This window comes from Mixophyes fleayi, chromosome 10, assembly GCF_038048845.1.
Source record: "Mixophyes fleayi isolate aMixFle1 chromosome 10, aMixFle1.hap1, whole genome shotgun sequence".
NCBI lineage: Eukaryota > Metazoa > Chordata > Amphibia > Anura > Limnodynastidae > Mixophyes > Mixophyes fleayi.
The window spans coordinates 28,066,916-28,088,144 of NC_134411.1; the positions used below are offsets into that span (position 1 = coordinate 28,066,916).

The window sequence follows — 21,229 nt, forward strand, 5'->3', positions numbered from 1 at the left end:
CTTCACAGACAATTTTCCCATTTCAGTTTGTTACAATTTTTAGCCTTATGCTTGAAACGGAATAGTATCCAGATTCATAAACTTGGCGGCCTTTTCATGCAGACACACCTGACGATCCTTTAACGAACATGTCGCCTACATACAATGCAGGTAACCATTTTTGGTCATGAACCAATAATCACGAACGGGCGACCCACGATGCGCCTTATTCCTAGAGAAATGCCAGCCGGTATCTTCAGGAGTAATGATTCAGGACTCTAAATGGTGACCTCCATAGTGTGGGGTTTACTTTAAAGTTGCTAAATAAAACGACTGATTTATAATTGGTGACCTTTTAAAACAAAAGCCATGCTTTTCCCATATGAGAACTATATGCCCACTATATTTCATATACAGTTGTGTAGGCTATGTGTATGGTTCCCCATTATCACACATTACAGACAATGTTGACAACTCCTTCCTGAATACAGAGTGTATACAGCTATGTTGCTGTAGTGTACACCCTGCTATGTACAGAATAGTTTCATATAATCATAACATGAGTCTTCTATGGCACTTGTCTCACACCCCTTTCATGTAACCAAGAGAGGTTGTAAATTCCTCTACAATAAGCTCCTCTCCAGCTAGGTTTACTACTTCTTATCCTTTACTTAAATTGTGTCACCATATTATGTAATGCTTTACAGAGAATATTTAATTATTCACATCAGTGCCTGCCAGCGAAGCTTACAATCTATATTCCCTACCACAAGGACGCACATACGGGATAAATTTGTCAGAAGCAATTTAACTTATCAGTATGTCTTTGGAGTGTGGGAAGAAACCAGAACACCTAGAGGAAACCCACACAAACAAGGAACATACAAACTGCACATAGATAGTGACCGAATGGCTCCAGCGCTATCCGGGAGCAATACTAGCCACTGTGCCAGAGAGCATAAGATGGACTAGTCCTCCTAGGTAGCGAGCTCACAGACAGATATGACTCACGGCTTCAAGTAGCGAGATGGAACATGGTGCATTGTGTGGGAGGGCGGCTGAGATACAGGTTGGGGTCCCATCATTTTTAAATAAAAAAAGCAGGACACCTATTTGACCTGATGTTTGTAGAGACGGATATAATTCACCGCTCAATTTAATTTGGTCATATACAGTAAAACAGAGGAACCTATCCCCAATACGGGATGGACATGGGAAGACAGACATAGATAGGGGAAGAGTGGCTCAGATAATACAGTTATGAGGTCTAAGAAGCCTATCCATGACCACACAGCTCTTACCATGGACCAATGCCTACAAGCATGTATTGGTGAAGTGGGTCTACACGCACCTTGTCCATGCGGTCATTCTCCACACCGAACTTTCCTCCATAACCGTGAGAGGCTTGTGGACCACTCTGCAGCTCTTGTTCCTTTAGGCTCTGATGCTCCTGGGAGACGTTATCTCTCAGTGTGTGGATGCTGAAATGAGGAGTCAGAAGGTCAGTATGACGAACCAGATAGCATTAGGAAAGGTTCAAGAGGTGGCCGTAAAACTAGGGCCAGGAAATAGGTGATCACTGATCTACCTGAAAATCAAATACCATGTAATATGTTCATAACACCATAAAACATAGTATTAAGTGCCCATTTCACACACAATGGAGACATCAGTGAGAGCTCAGTAATGACGGTGCTTTGATTCTGTCACTAGGTGAAGTTCACTCAAAGTAAGGTTATCACTTTGTGATATTTAAGAAAGAGGCATATAGGTTAACTCTTCTACAAGTAGAAGAGGGGGGAGGGGCACAGTCCTTTTTTCGAGCCATGTGCTGGATACCATCCCTCATTCTGATGCCAAAGAGACGATTACAGAGTCTGTAAATCAGATGTACTCAGTACCTGTAGGCACTAGGACCCTGTTGTAGTGAGCGAAAGGCAGGAGTCCAAGGGGAGGGGCCTCCATGGAAGCCATATTGCAGCGGACTTAACACAGATCATAGAAAATCCCCATTAACAATGACTTACTTGATGTGTTCCTGGTGCCCGGATCCTTCCACTGTTTTTGCTCCCCATCTTTGTTCCTTTTCACTCAGATCATTCTATAAATAAAGCATATTAGTGTTGGTTTTAGTCTGAGTTCAGGCTTAGTAGTATAAGTGACAATGGGGATCCTACCACCACTAGTAGGCGCTATTTCTGTACACGGAGAGTTATTAGTCAGCAAAGCAATAAATAAGCAATGCCTTGTATAAAACATCATTTCTACTGTTGGAAACGCTTTACCTCTCCCAAAAACACACTTTGTTCTGCAGCAGAGATCTCCTGAACAAAACTGGCCCTGTATAAAGCTAGACCCGACATGCCGAGCTCAGAGCAGAGGAGTGTCAGGCCTGCCCTCACTGTATTATGTGTCCTATTCATTTTGTAATGTAACGAGATTTGAAGACACAGAACGCTAGTGATCGCTCCAACGTATTTTAGATTTAAAAATGCTGTATGCCTCGAAAAATGTAGGTTTGGGTGGAAGTCAAAATAATAAAAAAATCTCACTCACCTGGATTCTGGCGATAGACCAATTTGCAGAGTACCCCGTTGCATGGAATGGTCCAAGCCAGGAGATACTATGGACTGTTCGAAACATCGGGGTAAACCGTTACAAGGGGGTGACGCCAGAGTACAGGGAAGTCAGTTTATGTATTTTAACACTTGCCTTACTTAACTCCACCCACAATTTTGGAAGACTTATTAGATCAAATTAATGGGGAATGGAGCCACCAGGACTTTCGGCTATACACATTGTGCCGCAGTTAGTGAAAGCCAGATTTCTTCAGGTTTCCACAAAAGAAGGGGTAGTTGCATAGTAGATACCATTACACAGCTATGGGGAGGGGGACACAGAATATGGACTCACCACAAAATCAGGGTCCGTCTCCCAGTCGTCCGTGTCATCCGCAGAAATGGAGAGGGAATGCCCTGCTGAAGCTTTCCACATCTGAAAGAAAGGTCACCAATATTATCACTCAAATGTACAAAGAGATCCATTAATAGGTTTTACCACAAGAAGCTGGAGATTCCTCAAAACACTGTGTCTGTTGCCCAAAATAAACTTTACCTTCGCAAATCTAAATTTAAAACACAAACTGAATGAAACAATTAGCAAGATCATTAAAACATTCTCGAACTCTGACTGGCACAGCGCCCTTGACTCAATTTTTGGTCCGTGCCACCTAAACAAGAAGCCATTACGATTCCCTATCATATCACGAGAACAGGTTGACCATACTAAACTGAGTTTTTTCCCTACCCGCTCAATAGAAATTTTACTACGTACTCTCTCAAACTCATGTAAACCAATACCAGCCGGTACATAAGATGATATATGTTCCTTAATATATTTCATAGGGTAAAGCTTTCCCTGCGCAAAGGATTCCTGGCGGGACTCTCAGCTACTCATAACTGTCCTAAATGCAATCAAACAGAAATTGAATTATACCATTGCCCATGAGACTGCCCCTAGTTAGAAAATGTTGACTTCAAATGGGTAGAGAATAACGAAGGGAGGCGGTTATTGCAGGCCATTGTACAATCAAAAATCCACCAGAAACCACCATCATTATTTTGAATCCAAAATAAACCGTTTTACACATTCTAGGTTGAAGTGGCTGGAAACTACAATAGATAGGCAAGAGAGAGGCTCCCAGGTTTTTCAAAACATTGAAACATATATTAATCCCCTCCCTAGAGAAACTAGGAACCAGATTTTACGACTCTTTAGGAAACACCATGTGGTAGGAACTTCGAAACCTTATGAATGACCCCCCCCCCCCCAATCCTATGGTGAATCATAAACCCACAACAATGATGGCGTCAAAGACTTCCCGTGCAGTCCTCTTATTCCTCGCCACTGGGATCCTCTTTAAGTGGTATGGTATTCAGTCATTCCTCATGTTTGTAAACCAGTTTAGCTCTTACTCCATGAAAAATCGCTACTTATCCCTCTTTGTAAAAAGTGGTATATTATATTTGTTAGGTATCTGTGAGTGTTAAAAACCTCCACATATTTTGTCTTTGAATTGTAACATGATGGTCCAGCAACAATACAAGTTAAATAAAATAATTAAAAAAAAAACAAAAAAAAAAAACAGACATAGGCAAACATTTCAGGAGCTTACAATAAAATAAATGGCGATGAAACACTAGGGTTAGATTTACTAAACTGCGGGTTTGAAAAAGTGGAGATGTTGCCTATAGCAACCAATCAGATTCTAGTTATCATTTACTTAGTACATGCTACAAGATAACTAGAATCTGATTGGTTGCTATAGGCAACATCTCCACTTTTTCAAACCCAGAGTTTAGTAAATATACCCCTTAGTAGGGGTATACCATAAGAGGTTGGATGTTACAATTTAGAGGTTGTACGAGGACGGGCCTGAACTAAACTGAGATTATGCAATGGGCGTGATAGCTGAACACTTTTTATTCACTTGCACACCAAACAAGTGAACTGACAAACTCAATGTTAGTTCAGATCACAAAATGGCTGCCTCCACGACAAGTAGGAAATTCCTGTCCTAGTATAATAGCTTTTGCATAATCATTTGAGAATATTTTTACATGAGATTAAAATTTATTTTTGGCTGAGTGCTTCATTAATGGTGAAACACAAAACAAAATGGCAGAAGTTTAATTTTGTCAGTGATTTCTTGACTAACTGCACAGCATTGGGAGTAGCCAGATTGTTTTAGTACATAAGGGTTGTCTGATAAGATAGCCAGCTAGGGTATAACACTACAATCACATCAGACTTCTGTTACTATATAGCTGGACAGCTCACCCAGTATAAATCTTAGCCTAGGACAAGGAGAAAACCGCATAGTAAATCAGTAATAGAATTGACAGGCACAGGTCATGAAATACAGGACTTGTCACATAAATGCATAACTCCTGAAACACCCAGGCAGAACAGGGTTTTCTTGTATTGGAACCTGCAAGGGATATAATGAAGAAGAAAGTCACATATACACTATAATAGCTACCATAGGCTGCGCAATTTATAGGTCATGACTGACTGACAGAAAATCCAATGAAAGGCTGAAATTATGTGCTGTGATTGAGGCTATAAAGATCTATATATATGATTAGCATTGCTCTAATGTGGTACGGGGGAGGATGAAGGGATTGCGGTTTGCTCTGGAACATTGCATAATGCTTAATGCTTGGGGAATAGTGTGGGTTTATAAACCTTTGTAAAGGCTCTAAGAATCTTTTGTATGTTCAGGGGTGGGAGAAAAAATAAAATAAAAAAAAATCAGGAAGGCAAAACCGATTGTTCAACATCTACTTGGCCTTCTGCTGCGGCTGTTAGACAGTAAATTACTTCCGACAGCCGAAGCCACCGGCCGCTCCCTTATGTCCCAATGGCGATTTCATCTATATCCAAAATCTGCAGTCAGTTAAGATCTACCCCACTACCTACAACATCACTAGTCCTGCTCCTGTGTGTGAATCTACCACACAGCACATTTCTGAAGAGCAGAGTGTGAAAAAACACAAAACAAAACAGATTATTTTGATTTAAATCAGATATTTTTGAGTTTTTAACAAACATGGTCAAATAAACAAATAAACCAAGTGAAAACAATAATACAAAGTTCTTTTAAAACACTATCTTTCATATATTCTATTTAAATGACACAGAGTCACCAATCATGGCACAGCAGACTACACACAAATCACAACAGAAACTACAGAGGGAAAGAAACAGCAATGAAGGGGCAGCATGGTGGCTCAGTGGTTAGCACTTCTGCCTCACAGCACTGGGGTCATGAGTTCAATTCCCGACCATGGCCTTAACTGTGAGGAGATTGTATGTTCTCCCCGTGTTTGCGTGGGTTTCCTCCGGGTGCTCCGGTTTCCTCCCACACTCCAAAAACATACTAGTAGGTTAATTGGCTGCTAACAAAAATTGCTGGCAATTGCCTTGCACGATTTGGAAATCTGAATGAGCCTACACATTAGCTTTATTGCACGTCTTAAAAAGAAACACAAATTTTTGCCGCTTTGTCAGTACCCAGACGGTCTCTCAGTTTTGACTGCACCAAACCAAATGTGGAAAATAGTCTTTCTACTGAAGCGGATGATGCTGCGGCTGTTAGCCATTGCTCTACTGCTACCATGATATTTCCATTACCATCTACAGTTTCTAAACCAATGTCCATTTCCACCTGTCTATTGGTGCCACTGTTGACACAACGTGCTCAAACAAGAGGTCATTAAATGGGCTGCTTTTACAGTGATAAGTTACTTCTATCAATTGTCCTCTCTCTCTGAACTTGAAACACTGGTGTTGGTCACTCTCTCCGGATTCTGGAATTATCCGTTTCTTATTTGGACTTGTCTGTTGCCTGCTTTGCATAATTCATCATCATTTATTTATAGAGCACCACTAATTCCACAGCGTTGTACAGAGAACTCACTCACATCAGTCCCTGCTCCATTGGAGCTTACAGTCTAAATTCCCTAACACACACACAGACAGAGAGAGGTCAATTTAATAGCAGCCAATTAACTTACCAGTATGTTTTTGGAGTGTAGGAGGAAACTGGAGCACCCAGAGGAAACCCACGCAAACACGGGGAGAACATACAAACTGCACACAGATAAGGCCATGGTCGGGAATCGAACTCATGACCCCAGTGCTGTGAGAGCAGCTAATCAAAGGTCAAAGGACTATGGTCCATATTGCACAGTATGCCAATTACCATTAAAACCCTGTATTGCTATAATGGAGATTTAAATCAATGATTTTTTTAAAAAAAATGGTGATTTAAATCACATTGAAATTATGATTAAAATCAAGTTGATTTCAATTAGCACACCCTGCTGAACATCAAGTCTGTCATTCCCACTCTGCCGGCTCATTTACAGAAGCACCTCCCTCTTAAGGTGAATCCGTCGCCTATACATAATGGAGGCACTAATATTGTAAGTCAAACCAGTATACAAAAAGTTATAGGCGCTCTCAGTATACCAATATACAAATAATTATGCAGCACCTCACAGATCAAGACGACAATAATACATTTAAGAGGACGCAATATCAAATCAAGTAACAGTCTGACTGTTACTTGATTTGATATTACGTCCTCTTACATGTACTATTGTCAAACCAGTGTGCAGCCTAGCATTGTGCTAGGACCCAATCACAACGCAGAGGCACTTCGTGAATTGACTGGAAGCAGTCTCATAAATATACGCTGCACTAACAAAATGGCTGCCTCCATTCTGTGTAGGCGATAGGACCGCTTTAACAAGGCAAACTCCTGCAAAGGCGTAAGAGAGCATGATGGACATGTTAAGTATAAACGCTTCAAACCCCTCCACCCCCTGCTCATCAAAGTTCACACAGCACGGAACCTGCTTAGCAACAGCAGCCCTGCGTAGTTACAGTTGCCTTGGGGATAAGAAGGTCAAGGTGGCCTGCGGGTGCCAATACCACAGGAGGCAATAAATAGGCATTGTTCTAAGTTTGGGTAGAGAAACGGTTATTGGCACTGCAATATACTACTACCTTATATATCAATGGTTACCCACAGCACTTACATTGTAGGGCATCGTTACCTTCCGTTTTATATCATTATGTGTAATTTGTTTGTACTGTGATCACCACAATGTACAGCACCGAGTAATAGGTTAGTTCTTTATAAATAGGCAGCATGGTGGCTCAGTGGTTAGCACTTCTGCCTCACAGCACTGGGGTCATGAGTTCGATTCCCAACCATGGCCTTATCTGTGTGGAGTTTGTATGTTCTCCCTGTGTTTGCGTGGGTTCCCTCCGGGTGCTCCGGTTTCCTCCCACACTCCAAAAACACACTTGTAAGTTAACTGGCTGCTATCAAATCGACCCTAGTCTGTGTGTGTATGTGTCTGTGTTAGGGAATTTAGACTGTAAGATCCAATGGGGCAGGGACTGATGTGAGTGAGTTCTCTGTACAGCGCTGCAGAATTAGTGGCGCTATATAAATAAATAAATGATGATGATGATAATACAGCAAGATTCATTCCCCCAATTTCACTGGGAGGGTGGCACTGAGAACTACCACTCACAAGTTACCAAGCTTCATAAAAAGAAAGAACATGGCCTTGTGTGAAATGGACATCGTTTGAAGAATATTCAGGAATAATGAGATAGGGGGGCTAGAAGCCCAGGCCTGTGAAGCTATGCACAGGGTAAAACCTCTTCATTGTCACCCAGTGTCACCATGGAAAACAGGATGGGTTGCATTAGAACCAATGAGCCCCATCAACAATGAACCAGAGACAAACACTTTTTAGCCCACATTTTGTGAAAAGATTGAAAGACACAAATGCTACTTGTCAAGTCAGTGTCTGACTAATGTACGACTGTTACACCCTCCGCTTGGATCCAATCCGTTATGAATCCTGCAGCTCAACTTGTAGACGTGTCCTCCAGCTCAAGTGCTACTCTACTCTATCAGTCTATATTGAATACTTATCACGTACACAGTTCTAAATTAGCATTTTAACATACAATGTCCTATCTACACAATTATTATCATCATCTATTTATATAGCGCCACTAATTCCGCAGCGCTGTACAGAGAACTCACTCACATCAGTCCCTGCCCCATTGGAGCTTACAATCTAAATCCCCTAACATACACAGACCGAGAGAGACTAAGGTCAATTTGTTAGCAGCCAATTAACCTACTAGTATGTTTTTGGAGTGTGGGAGGAAACCGGAGCACCCGGAGGAAACCCACGCAAACACGGAGAACATAGAAACTCCTCACAGATAAGGCCATGGTCAGGAATCAAACTCATGGCCCCAGTGCTGTGAGGCAGAAGTGCTAACCACTATTCAATTATTTCCTCCAAACACAACTTTCACACCATATATGGCTACCTCCATCTCTGATCATCTCTTCTCATTCCAGAACTTCTCTTGTGCAGCGCCTCTATCTGGACCTCTCACGCCGGCTGATAGTCACAGGTCTCCAAGGCTTTAAACGCTCCCTAAAAACTCATCAAACATATAACTAGACCTCATAGTAACTAGTTGCACTTACCTTACCGCTTTGCACATGGTAGGGGCTGGTATATAGTTAGAGCCTAAAGATGACTGCCCCCTGGGAGGAGGGGGGAATATTCACTTTCCAGCTACTGAGCGGAAACTACAAACATGACCCTTTGGTCCTTTAACACATACTGGCAAAAGCGAACTAATTCTTTCGGACAATCTTCAACTCCGGATTTCCAGCACATGATGCCAAACCCATATACCAGCAATGTTTAATTAGGCCATTTGGGTTACATGGAAGCAGGCAGATGATAATCTTGAGAAGCGGGCATCAAGAAACGGGATTTTACCATAGGTCATGTCCTGGCTGTCTAAAACAACGAGACCCAGAGATTATATATATATATATATATATATATATATATATATATATATATATATATATATATATATATATATATATATATATATATATGGTAGAAAAAACAAACCAGATATCTACAGGTGGTGTTTACCCAATATATAGATGGTAACAGATGCAAAATTGCGTGTGTAGTGAATATGGTATATGCAAATACAATAATTGATTATATAAATATATAGTAGTAACAGTAACACCTCCACAGCGTACGTGTGGCAGCCAAACCTTAAAGGCGGATGGTTAGTCCGATAAACATAGAAGGATATATATGGTAAAGGGCGGCGCCTTCAGGTGTATACAGTGTATATAAACATATAAGCACAGGTGTACACAAAATAGTCCAGAGGAGTTAAACAAAATGGTGTCTGAATAGATGAACCGCAGGTAGTTCATAAACACGGTAAAACAGGATAGAGATGATCTATGATTGATCGTGCAGATTAATAGAAGTGGTGTGCGTACCAGATATATAAACTCAAACCGGTTATCTGTATAGTAGCTCCTTAGGAATCCCGGAGTATGAATGACAGCCACTGTTTGTAGGTGAAAGGTTTTCTGATTGTGGTGCCTGAAATTTTAGTTCATCTGAATAATGTCATGCCTATAATGCAGGATGTTCAGTGAATTTTCATTTCCTGTGACTTCGTACTAAAGGGGAAGCTCATCAGTGGGACCTGTGGTGTTACATTTATAGCTGGAGAATTGGTTGCAGATCATACTCCGGGATTCCTAAGGAGCTACTATACAGATAAGCGTTTTGAGTTTATATATCTGGTACGCACACCACTTCTATTAATCTGCACGATCAATCATAGATCATCTCTATCCTGTTTTACCGTGTTTATGAACTACCTACGGTGCATCTATTCAGACACCATTTTGTTTAACTCCTCTGGACTATTTTGTGTACACCTGTGCTTATATGTTTATATACACTGTATACACCTGAAGGCGCCGCCCTTTACCATATATAGCCATATATATATATATATATATATATATATATATATATATATATATATATATATATATATATATATTATTAATATCTATACAAACACAGGGAGCAAACGAAATAAAATAGGAATGCAGTGCTTTGCGCTCTTAGAAAACTATGTTTCAGATTACATTTAACAGGGCTGATCTAATTAATTGATCAAAGTTAGTGACCTGTGATGACGTTTCCCAGAGATATTGGAGCATTCTATTTCCACATGTCTTTACGAACAAACAGTATTACTCAGACATTCACAGAAAGACAACAGGTTCACCTTCTACAATACATCAAATTTTGTTTTCCAGCTTAGTTCCCCTTTAATGACCTGTCTTATTCCAATTATTGTAATACTACCTATAGCAGCATAGCAACCAAATCAGATGTCCATTATAGGCAAGGCTCAGAAGCAGATCTGATGACGCAGACAGCAATGTTATTTTTACACAGTGAATAAGTTACCTCTGCCAGGGGCCGTCAATCTGTTTTTTAGGAGCAGCCGTTAGACTGGACATTAGTGTTATCATAAATCCTCACCTGCCATCTTCTGTCATAACTAGAATTTATTCAATTAATCTGCTGAGCAATTGTACTAATTAGCACAATTAAAAGTATTTAACAGAAGATGAAAAGAAAAAAATGTTTATAACCATATCCCTTTACAGGATTTTGTTTTCAAAGATTAAATGCATTTAAACATCCCCATTAAACTATAAAGGTCTTAGCCCACACCAGCTACACAGAGCGGACAGTATCTAATGCTACTTTCTAACACGTTAGGACCAAGCTATTCTCACACTCTGGGATAGAGGATCTTCTTCCACTACTATCGTACGACTATTATCAGAAGCTTCAGTAGTGTTGTCTGGATCCAACAAGTGTCCTAATCATAGCATGTTTCATAACTAGCTGCGGTGCCAAATGCTGGACCTCTGCCCATGACCCGTGTGTCCGATTCTAGAACAAAGTGGTAGATAAAGGAGAACAAACTGCATGACAGATAAACACAACAATAGATTGGGTAGCTAGCCTTCTGCCATTAAGCATTTAACCCCCAGTAGCCTGCATATGGCTATTTAGCTTTTCTGTACTCGTTGAGGGCTTATTCACACAAAAGTGGGTGAGCACTAGCGCTGCTGATGCATTTCATTGATGCAACTTAAGGTGCTTTCATGCATTGTGCTTTTACCAACGCAGTTTAAAAGCGGATAGGTTTGAATGAGCCCTAAAGGACCAACTCCGGGCCATTTCCAAAACATAATGCATCCTTCACCCCAACTAACAAAACAACAGAGGGATGCTGACCAGGACAAGAAAAATAAACAATGCTATGAGAATTTAGTACAAAACAAAATAGTTTACATGAACTACTTTCTCATTTATATAGAAGACACTTCAATCAAATCTTCCTGCAACTTGGAGACATTTTTCAATTATTTTTCTATTTGCGCATAAGGACTTGGAACTGTTCAAAAAAATATAGAAACAACATATCACTTAAATGGTCTATAAACTAAAATGTGTGCATAAAAGTTTCAGGAGCTTATCAGAAGTGATATTTGATATAAAGTTGCAATTTAATGGAAGGATTTTTTTTTGCAATGAACAACAGATATACTGCCATTAAATCCATGATATCACTAGACAGTGGACACCTCAGTATATGTCTCATAATTGAGTACACAACTTGCTGTCAAGTGTCAAACAAATACAATGTCAGATATCGGTTCTGTGAAGATATCTGAATATATATATTTTTATATAAACCAGCCTGTATTATAGGTTTAGTCACCTACGTGGGCTGTTGGGAAAATTAAATGTACTGACACAAATAGAAGTGCACAAAAGAAAAAAAAAATTCTCTGATCAGTTAAATGACTCCAATGTGCTGTGTGTGGCTGGAATACACCAGCAGCAAGTAGACTAATTAACAGATATATATATATATATATATAATAATAATTCCCTGTGGAAAATTAGGTCTGCCAATAGAACACAGTGTGTGCATTATGTTTTTAAGTCTCATACAACCACTCATCTTCAAATATGTTCTATATCTTGTTGGTAACATACATAGTATAAACTTGCCAAATGATTCAAAATGACTCAGGAATCTGGTCCTGATCCAATTTCATAATTGCACTACTTTAAAGCTCAGCAGTTTTTTTTTTTACTACAAATATGTTGCTAACCCACAGACCACCACATGTTATACAGTGATTAACTGTTCATAGGGCACAAGAGGAGCACACATTTCAGAGTAACACAGGCAGTCACAGGTCTGAACATGACATGGTATGGAATCCGACACCAGGAAACTGTCACACCCACTGGAAGGACACTTCCACATTCCGTCCCAAACATAAATGTTCCCTTTTCCTACAGAATACCGCTTACCAGACTGGTTTTAATATGGCACAACTTCTGCCTCCCTTTAACAAATGCCCACTATGCCACACATCTGAAATGGTCACCTCACCTCCCTTATTCATACACATATGGGTACTCCCAGCATACTGTGACTGCAGGAAGAGTAATACAAAGGGAAGAGTAATACAAAGGCAAAAGTAACAAGGTAACAGTGGGGTGAAGAGTAATCAGGGGAAGCAAATGTGAGGGGTGACAAAGGCAGTAGTAGTGTAGTAACAAGTTAGAATATAAAATGGGGATCTGGGAAGGACAAAGGGACATATAAATCAATAAACCCACAGCTAGGACTGAGAATATGTTGAAGAGCACAGAATACTATAATGTGATGTGCAGCATATATAGAGGGGTGGAGAAAGCTGTCAATGACAATTAATGCTGGGACAATCTAATCAAGAGGTGCATACCATCAGTGGTGATAGCGATGGGAGCCATGTAGGGCCAACAAGTTAAATGGATAATTATTGGTGAAATGAGCCAACAGGTCTGGGATATGATGAGCAATAAATCTAATAATGGGGTATACAGGGACATATAATGGGGTATACAGGAATATCAGGGAGATGGAGAATGCATGAAATGAGTATCAGTGTGTGGGGGGTCAGACTATGTGGTGATGAGGAACTGGGGCAAATAGTGCGCGGGTGTAATAATAAATAATAATAATAATAATGAGGAGTGGGGTCTACAACCAGGTCAGAGAGGGGGATGCAGTGATAATTCAGGTGGGGGTATTGGCTAGAGAGTGGGGCGCAGTGATAATGTCGGATACACACACAGGGACGGACAGACAGACACACGAAGGAGAACCTGGGTAAAGGAACAGGCACCGCCCGGTATCTCACCCTGGTCCCGGCCGCGGCTCCGCTCTGGATACTGGGGAAGGAGGTGACTGTGAGTCGGTTTCCCACTTCCTGTCTCTCTCCCGATGTGACGTCACTTGGGAGGGGGTCACGTGATTATCCCGGTGACGGATCCTACATGGAGCGCGATCGGTCACGTGACGCGAAGTGTTCTGTGCGGATACATTGTATCACTGTAAGATCCCTGGCGTTCTGTACGTGGAAGACTTGTAATTCCCGGCATTCCAGACAACTGTGCTCGGCCGGTGTAGTCCATTTACATGTCACCCGGTAAGATTATGTCAATTTCTAGTTTTTAGAAAATAAAAGCACAGTTAATGACAGTTTGCAGCTACCTGTGCACCTTTCCTCCTCTCACAGATCTTTCATAATGAGCTCTGGGTCCAACTAAGACCACCACACTATACTTATTTCTGCCATGGTCCATTCCAGCGCTCACTCTGACCACCACTTGTACTTCTCCACGGGGATCAATTACCTGTTATTACTGATCCAATGGATCTTGATGCTGCTTCAACAGGTAAGAATGAACTCAACTTAGACTCTATGGACCTCCAGCAGCTAGCTGGACCGGGGAGTACCTCCTCCTTGGGCTGGTCCCATAGTGGGCTACCTGCATTTTGTTTCTCTTTAAAATGTTCCTAATAGGCTGCTGAGCGGAGTCAGGAGGTAAAAAGGAGAACACTACCTGATATCGTTGGTACAGGAGGACAAAATCCAACACTCCAGTGAGCCCTGTTAGCCTCCACCTCAAGCACCAGCTTTGGACACTCCTTACTGATCTGCTAAAATTGCTGATCAGATCGCTTCTGATTTAATGATCCACTTGTAAACCATCTCATTTAAATTCTGTTTGTCCAATCTGTTTATCTGTATTACCATGTTGTTCTGCCTACAGTATGCTAATGGCTTTCCATGTCTATCCACACTGTACCATCCTCCTCCTTCCTTGTTCCCCTCATCCCCATTCTCCCAGCCCTATATCCTCACCTACTGCAACCTACCCTCCTGACAGTTCAACTGTGTAGACTCTGCTAAACTTAATGTCTCTTTGGTTTCTCACTACCCCCTCCCTCTAGAATGTAAGCTCTCATGGGCAGGTCCTCTGCTCAATATCTCACACACATCCACTCTGTCCCTTTTCAAGTCCAATGCTGAATTGTTTCTGTATGTCATGTAATTTGTTCTGTTAATAGAATGCAACATCTACTTCTTATGTCTACTCTTTTCATTTGTCAGATTTGTTCTCTACTGAATCTGTGGCGCCATGCAAATAAACAATGATTTAATTTATATGTTTCAAGTGAACAAATATAATTCATATTCAGAGTAGAGCGCATTTCTCATCCACCGTTTTTAAAAAGAGCCTAAGATCTTAACCAGTGATGAGAAACATGCTCCTTCCTGCTGTCAGATTTGTTTGTTGTAACGTGTAACACTTCTATAAAATATCTGCTGATGTTATTACAGGTAGAGATCTCTCTTTTATTATATATTGTTTCAACTTATTACTGAGATTAATGGTAATGTGTGGCCCTTTTGAAGGTTAGAGGGCCACCCATGCGGACCCTGAAGTGTATAAGGTTACCCAACGGTGATCTAAACTCTGCCAATGGTTTTATGTGTATATCTTCCCAAACACACCCCAGGTACCACCCTATTGTTATTAAGCAAAAAGGTGTGTAATGGTTTTCCTGATAACACCCAAAAAAATAATAATGCTCTAATAGTCAAAACCATTTTGCGTAACACACATAAGCGGTCTATATAACAATCATATAATGATGCTATACAAAGTTAGTTTATATATCAATGTTCCACAGATTTCTTCCTTTGGTTTGTAGAACTTCTCCTTATTCATTTATATTTTATATCCAACATATGCTCACTCAAGATAAAAAAAAAAAATAGAAAATATTGCAATAAGTCCCACATGTATTACTATTTTGATCACCATGAATGTGACAAATCATAACAATTCTAATAGTGCTAACTAATGACCACTAATCTTGTGATTGCACCAGTCTACCAAATATAATTACATCAAACACCCTCTTGTGCTTGTACTTACTAGATGTCAATATTCAAGTGATCTTCTCAATCAATTGAAAGTGGTAGTATAACACTTGAGACCCCCCCCCCCCCTCCCCATTTGTGGGCAGTTATGCTCACCCCACTGTGCTAGCACTTCCTAAATGTTAGTGCTCCTATTACATGGTGGAACACTGTCATTGGCCTCTTGTTACCAGATTAGGTCCTCCAGCAGGTAAAATGTATTTTCAACTCTCACCATTCAAAAAAAAAAAAAAAAAAAAAATTGCCCAACTGGGACATTACTCTTTGAAAAATTAAAAAAAAACCCTCATTAACTCACCTAAAAACTGATAGATAGGTATAGATTTTATATATATATATATATATATATATCTCAGAAGTAAAAGTTCTTCAAGAGCAATTCAAGATGAAGTTGCTTTGGTCAGTGATTGAGGAAAGGGAGAAATTTTGTCAACACTAGATATTACAGATGCCCAACTTCATAGGAGGACCAGCTTTAATTTCCTGGGAGCTCACTTTTAGTTTTTGATATACACTTTTTTTTATCCTGTCAAATCACTTCTTTCCTTGCTTGTTGTCCTATGATCTGTGTCCACGGCTCTGGGCGTTCTGTTGCTCAGAAGCTCCCTCCTTGTCCTTTATAATGGCCATAAGGACTATGTAGGAATATCAGATTTATTCTGTGATGGGGGTACCAGTTCCCTCTAGGCTAATGGCACGCACACAAGCAGGGCAGGCTTTCTTAGGCACTATACATCATGGGTAGATGTGAAGTTGAGGTGAAATTAACAACAAATAATTTATGCAGTGTAAGTATTGATTCGATCTACAATACATTTTTCAAGTTTTTATTTTGTTTTACCTTTACGCGCTGTATTTGTAAACTCACATTTCATAGAATTTATAGCTCATCAATAAAGCTGGGGCACCGATGGTCAATTTATTCTTGTGTGTGGTGTAGTTGGCATAAAACACAAAGACCAAATTCTGCCAGTGAAACGTTATATTTCACTACAAATGTGGAAAGCGGCACATATTTTATGCAAGTTATTCTTTCGTCCACCCATATCTTTCCCAAATGTTACGTGGCCTGTTCTTTGGGATGTTTCACTGTGTCTTCCTACTGCTGCAGGATAAAACAAGGATTTTTGTACCTTCCTTTAAATCCCTTTCTCCGAAGCGGTAGGTGGACACAGGCCAACCCACCCAGGCATATGTGGGTTTTATTTTTTGCGCTCTGTCCTTGTTTTTTTTTTTTTTATTGATGTGCCTCATAAAGGGGTAAACATAACCCACAGTAGACTTAGAGCAGTGGTGGGCAACAGGCAGCCTTCCTCTACGACCCCCGCAGCCGCTGTGTCCAATCTCATCAAAGGAGCGGGAACCGACTTCCGTGTCACATGATCTCCTCCGCTGGAGGGCAGTGCCATTCCATGTTGCCCGTTCACTGCCTTAGAGAAAGATTTAATGGAAAATACTCCTCCTTTTGCCAGGGTCTATTTCATAGAAACCCTCAGTGCTTTTTGACCCAATTTGAAATTAATGTTAGCTGTATTTATCTTTAGACAAGTGTTTCAGCATAACATTTAATAGTCCTTACAATAAAAAGCATTTAAATAAATGAGTATGTCATCTTAAACAAAAACCAAAATGCTTTGACCACGGCCTGTCATTTTAGGAAGCTGTTCATATCTGAACTCTGTCTTCGTGATTCTACAGTATTTCAAATCATCACACACTGAAACGCCAGATTAATTACACTCCTGTCAAGTCAGCCCAATCATTACAAATCAGGAACCAACTGCGGTCAGTGGACTTCTTTCTAAATTGCTCCAGGATTCAGAGCAGATATTGTGGCAGGAACATCCCTCCATTGCAGCAATACATTTACACTATTACGGCTGGCAGAATCGGTCTTTGTACTCTGCATTCTAAAAAGGTGTGGGGGACCCATTTAAAAGCAGTGGATCCCAAACGTTCTCAGTTCAAGGCACCTTTAGGGTCTCAATAAGTTTTTTCAAGTCAGCCCTAAGCCAAAATAACTACTGAGTAGTCCCCCGCCACTGCGCAGTTTGGGAACCGCTGATTTAAAGTATTATTTCAACAATATAGCGAGAGATCTACCCTTGTTTAAGTCCTTTGTGTACAAATTAAGGAAGAGTTTGACAACTTTTCATTTTATTGGCAGTGGAAAATGCTTCAGTATTTTATTGAAAGAAAGCAATAAATAATACTGTGATAAAAATAGTCCAAAAGTACATCGACTGTACATATATTGTTACATAATCAGCAAGTACACAAACAGGATTAGAAAAAAAAAATGTAACAAGGAATCCAAATTTATACATGAAAGGTAAAAGTTTAAACAATAACAGACAGTATATATAACGTCAACTGCAATAAATAATACATCATTATCTGGAACAGAACTGATTCGCAGTAATCTTTTTTTCCCCCAACATTACGTCCAAGACAAAAAAAAATAAAATAATCAAAATCAACAGGATTATGTATTACATATGTCCTGATCACTTCCTTCTGGTACAAACACAACATATATTAAGTGGAATTACAGAACAAGAATAGAGAGAGAGAGTAAATAAAAAAGAGAAAAGGATAAGGCCTTTTGTATAAAACAGGCTGCACCGTCACAGCCTATAATAACTGCCAGGAGAGTTGTGATTGGTCCTTACTGATTCCCTGAACTACTGCAAAGGCCAGTATGACATTGTACAATGTCCTAGGAGCCATGCAGTACAGGTCAGGAAACACAAAACTAATCTCCTCATTTGTTTTAGAAAATGCTGTTTATGGCTTTTCTAAATTGCTTTTAAATATAATGACATAAAAATGTAAGTTAAAACCGTAAAACAAATAAAAAAACAAACAAAAATACACTGCCCCCATAACTTCCAAGACCAACCAGGTTGAATAAGAAGAACAATCTAGGTTTAGACTCAGTAAATGCATTCTAAGGATTGTTGAGGCCTGGAACATGTTGTACCAGTTAATACCTGTGACAAAATGGACTTCCTTGATGTTCTAAGACTGTACAAATACAATAAAAAGTTTGTTTTTTTTCAACCTCAGGTTCATTATGAAAAATTACAATACTAGAATCATTTACAAAGCCCCCTGGTGATTGGCAGGGACTCGAGCAGAGTTACAGTACATTCAATAGAGAGGGGGAGAAAAACCAGCCTACAAATAGAAGAATGAACGAGGATACAAAGGACTGAATATACATGAAAATGAGCTACGTAAAAGGTTTCCACAGAAGTGAACAGAAATATAACAAACGGTAAAATTCTAAAATATTTGTTCTATCTATAATTTTACTCATTAATTAAAAACTCTGTATTAAAATATCTCAAAGTGTCTGAACAGCTCGTTTCGTACGGAGGAGAACTCGGCCAGGTCTGGAAATGTGGAATCAAGATGGAGTCAGATATTGCATATTCATCTGTAGAAGTAATGTGGGTAGACTGTAAGAAGAGGAAATCAGATCAAAATTAGGACAAGGTTGAAAAGGGACAAATACGCATCTCTGAATGTTTTTAGTAGACCTATGTCCTCTGCAGGTGAAGACCGCTAACATCTCAGGCCTTGTGCAATCAATTACATCCTTAGGGGTCCAGTGTTGTAGACAGACCTATTTGGGTCAATTCCAGGTCACATAATTATCACACATCATTAAAATGATCTCTAAATGAGTGTTATAACCGAGAATGATCTAATTATCGGACATGCTCTTAATTAGCCCAAAAATGGACATCCAGGTGTTTCCACATAGGAAAGGAGACATACCCATCTGCCACAACAAAAAAAAACACCTGCCTAATATTGTGTAGGTCCCCCTCGTGCCGCCAAAACAGCTCTGACCCGTCGAGGCATGGACTCCACAAGACCTCTGAAGGTGTCCGGTGGTATCTAGCACAAGGATGTTGGCACCTTTAAGTCCTGTCAGTTGCGAGGTGGGGTCTCCATGGCTTGTACTTTATTTTCCAGCACATCCCACAGACGCCCTCGATCGGACTGATATCTGGGGAATTTGGAGTCCACGTCAACACCTTGAACTCTTTGTCACGTTACCCAGACTATTCATGAACAATTTTTGCAGTGTGCATGATCTTGCTTGAAGAGGTCACTGCCATCAGGACATACTGTAGCCATGAATTGGGGGGGGGGGGGTAATCGGTCTACAACAATATTTAGGCAGGTGGTACATGTCAAAGTAACATGAATGTCAGGACTCAAGGTTTCTCAGCAGTACATTGCCTAGAGAATCCCACTGCCTCCACCAGCATGCCATCTTCCCATAGTGCATCCTGGTGCCATCTCTTCCCAGGTAAACGTCGTACACACACCCACACATGGCCTTGGGTGCCCAAGGCTCATGTAGTCTGTTCACCGGTTGTCCTTCCTTGGACCACTTTTGGTAGGTACTAACCACTGCATACTGGGAAGACCCCACAAGACCTGCTGTTTTGGAGATGCTCTGACCCAGTCATCTAGCCATCACAATTTGGCACTTGTCAAATTCGCTCAGATCCTTACGCATTTTTCCCGTTTCCAACACACCAACTTCAAGAACGGACTGTTCTCTTGCTGCCCAATATATCCCACCCCTTGACAGGTGCCATTGTAACGAGATAATCAATATTATTCACTTCACTTGTCAGTGGTTTTAATGTTGTGGCTGATCGGTGTATATACACGAAATTACAAGGCGACACTTATTCTCTGGTAATTAGGGGGTTTTAAGCATGTTCATGTGACCAAACGTGTACATTTTATACCTTTCTTTAGATAAGACTTCTAAAAGGATACCCGAGATTTGTGGAAAGTACAAGTTAAGCACTTACCAACAAGACAGCGTTAGCAGGAGTATGTCCTAATTGTTGCTGAATCCAGTCTTTGTATTCCAGACACATTGCCTATCAATGACCATAAAAGACATGCAAAACACGACATGCAGTTAGTGTTAATTTATCTTGCACAGGAAACTCCTACACATGTTACATCACTCAGGCACGCTGTATTAGCACCGGTTGAGTCCCAGCACGCACCAAACCCTAAAAACACACTGTGCAGGGTTTAACCTTTTTTAGGGGATTGAGGCCCAAGTGATCCACGATGCAACAGACAAATGTAAAACTGATTATTGGAATATTTGGCTCACCACAATTCTGAGTGACCCAGACACAGTTTAGAGTTTTCAACAGTGAATTATCAGTTACATGGAATGAAGGAACAATTCACCATAAAAATGCTGGAAAATGGTGTTTTACTGATGCAATTTCTAACAACGAAGTAATCAAATTGTGAAGACACTGGAGGACTACGGTTACTACCAAGGTCTCTAACCTGCAGAATTGTCCTAAAGTCCAGAATTGAGCAGGATCCTGTTACGTGAAATGGGATTTACATAGAGGAAGATTCCAT

At 40.4% G+C, this 21,229-nt stretch overlaps 2 protein-coding genes across 11 annotated transcripts in view; both read right to left on the minus strand.

Annotated features, from left to right (window-relative positions):
• Window positions 1-13,820, minus strand: part of CTTN (cortactin) — a 30,899-nt gene extending 17,079 nt beyond the window's left edge. Inside the window, exons 1-4 of one of the 2 annotated variants that reach the window (XM_075188279.1) lie at window positions 13,712-13,820; window positions 2,893-2,973; window positions 2,007-2,080; window positions 1,331-1,460 (exon numbers count right to left, since the gene is read on the minus strand). In XM_075188279.1, coding sequence (XP_075044380.1) covers window positions 1,331-1,460; window positions 2,007-2,080; window positions 2,893-2,973 — 285 coding nt within the window. In that variant the 5' untranslated portion in view covers window positions 13,712-13,820. The remainder of the gene's footprint in view (window positions 1-1,330; window positions 1,461-2,006; window positions 2,081-2,892; window positions 2,974-13,711) is intronic. The other variant, XM_075188281.1, reaches the window with a different exon arrangement.
• A 5,018-nt stretch (window positions 13,821-18,838) lies between these two features.
• The window catches only part of PPFIA1 (PPFI scaffold protein A1), a 58,648-nt gene continuing 56,257 nt past the window's right edge, over window positions 18,839-21,229 (minus strand). For all 9 annotated transcript variants that reach the window (XM_075188275.1, XM_075188273.1, XM_075188277.1 and 6 more), the window contains 2 exons: window positions 20,650-20,721; window positions 18,839-19,269 (listed from right to left, as the gene is read on the minus strand). In XM_075188275.1, coding sequence (XP_075044376.1) covers window positions 20,663-20,721 — 59 coding nt within the window. In that variant the 3' untranslated portion in view covers window positions 18,839-19,269; window positions 20,650-20,662. The remainder of the gene's footprint in view (window positions 19,270-20,649; window positions 20,722-21,229) is intronic.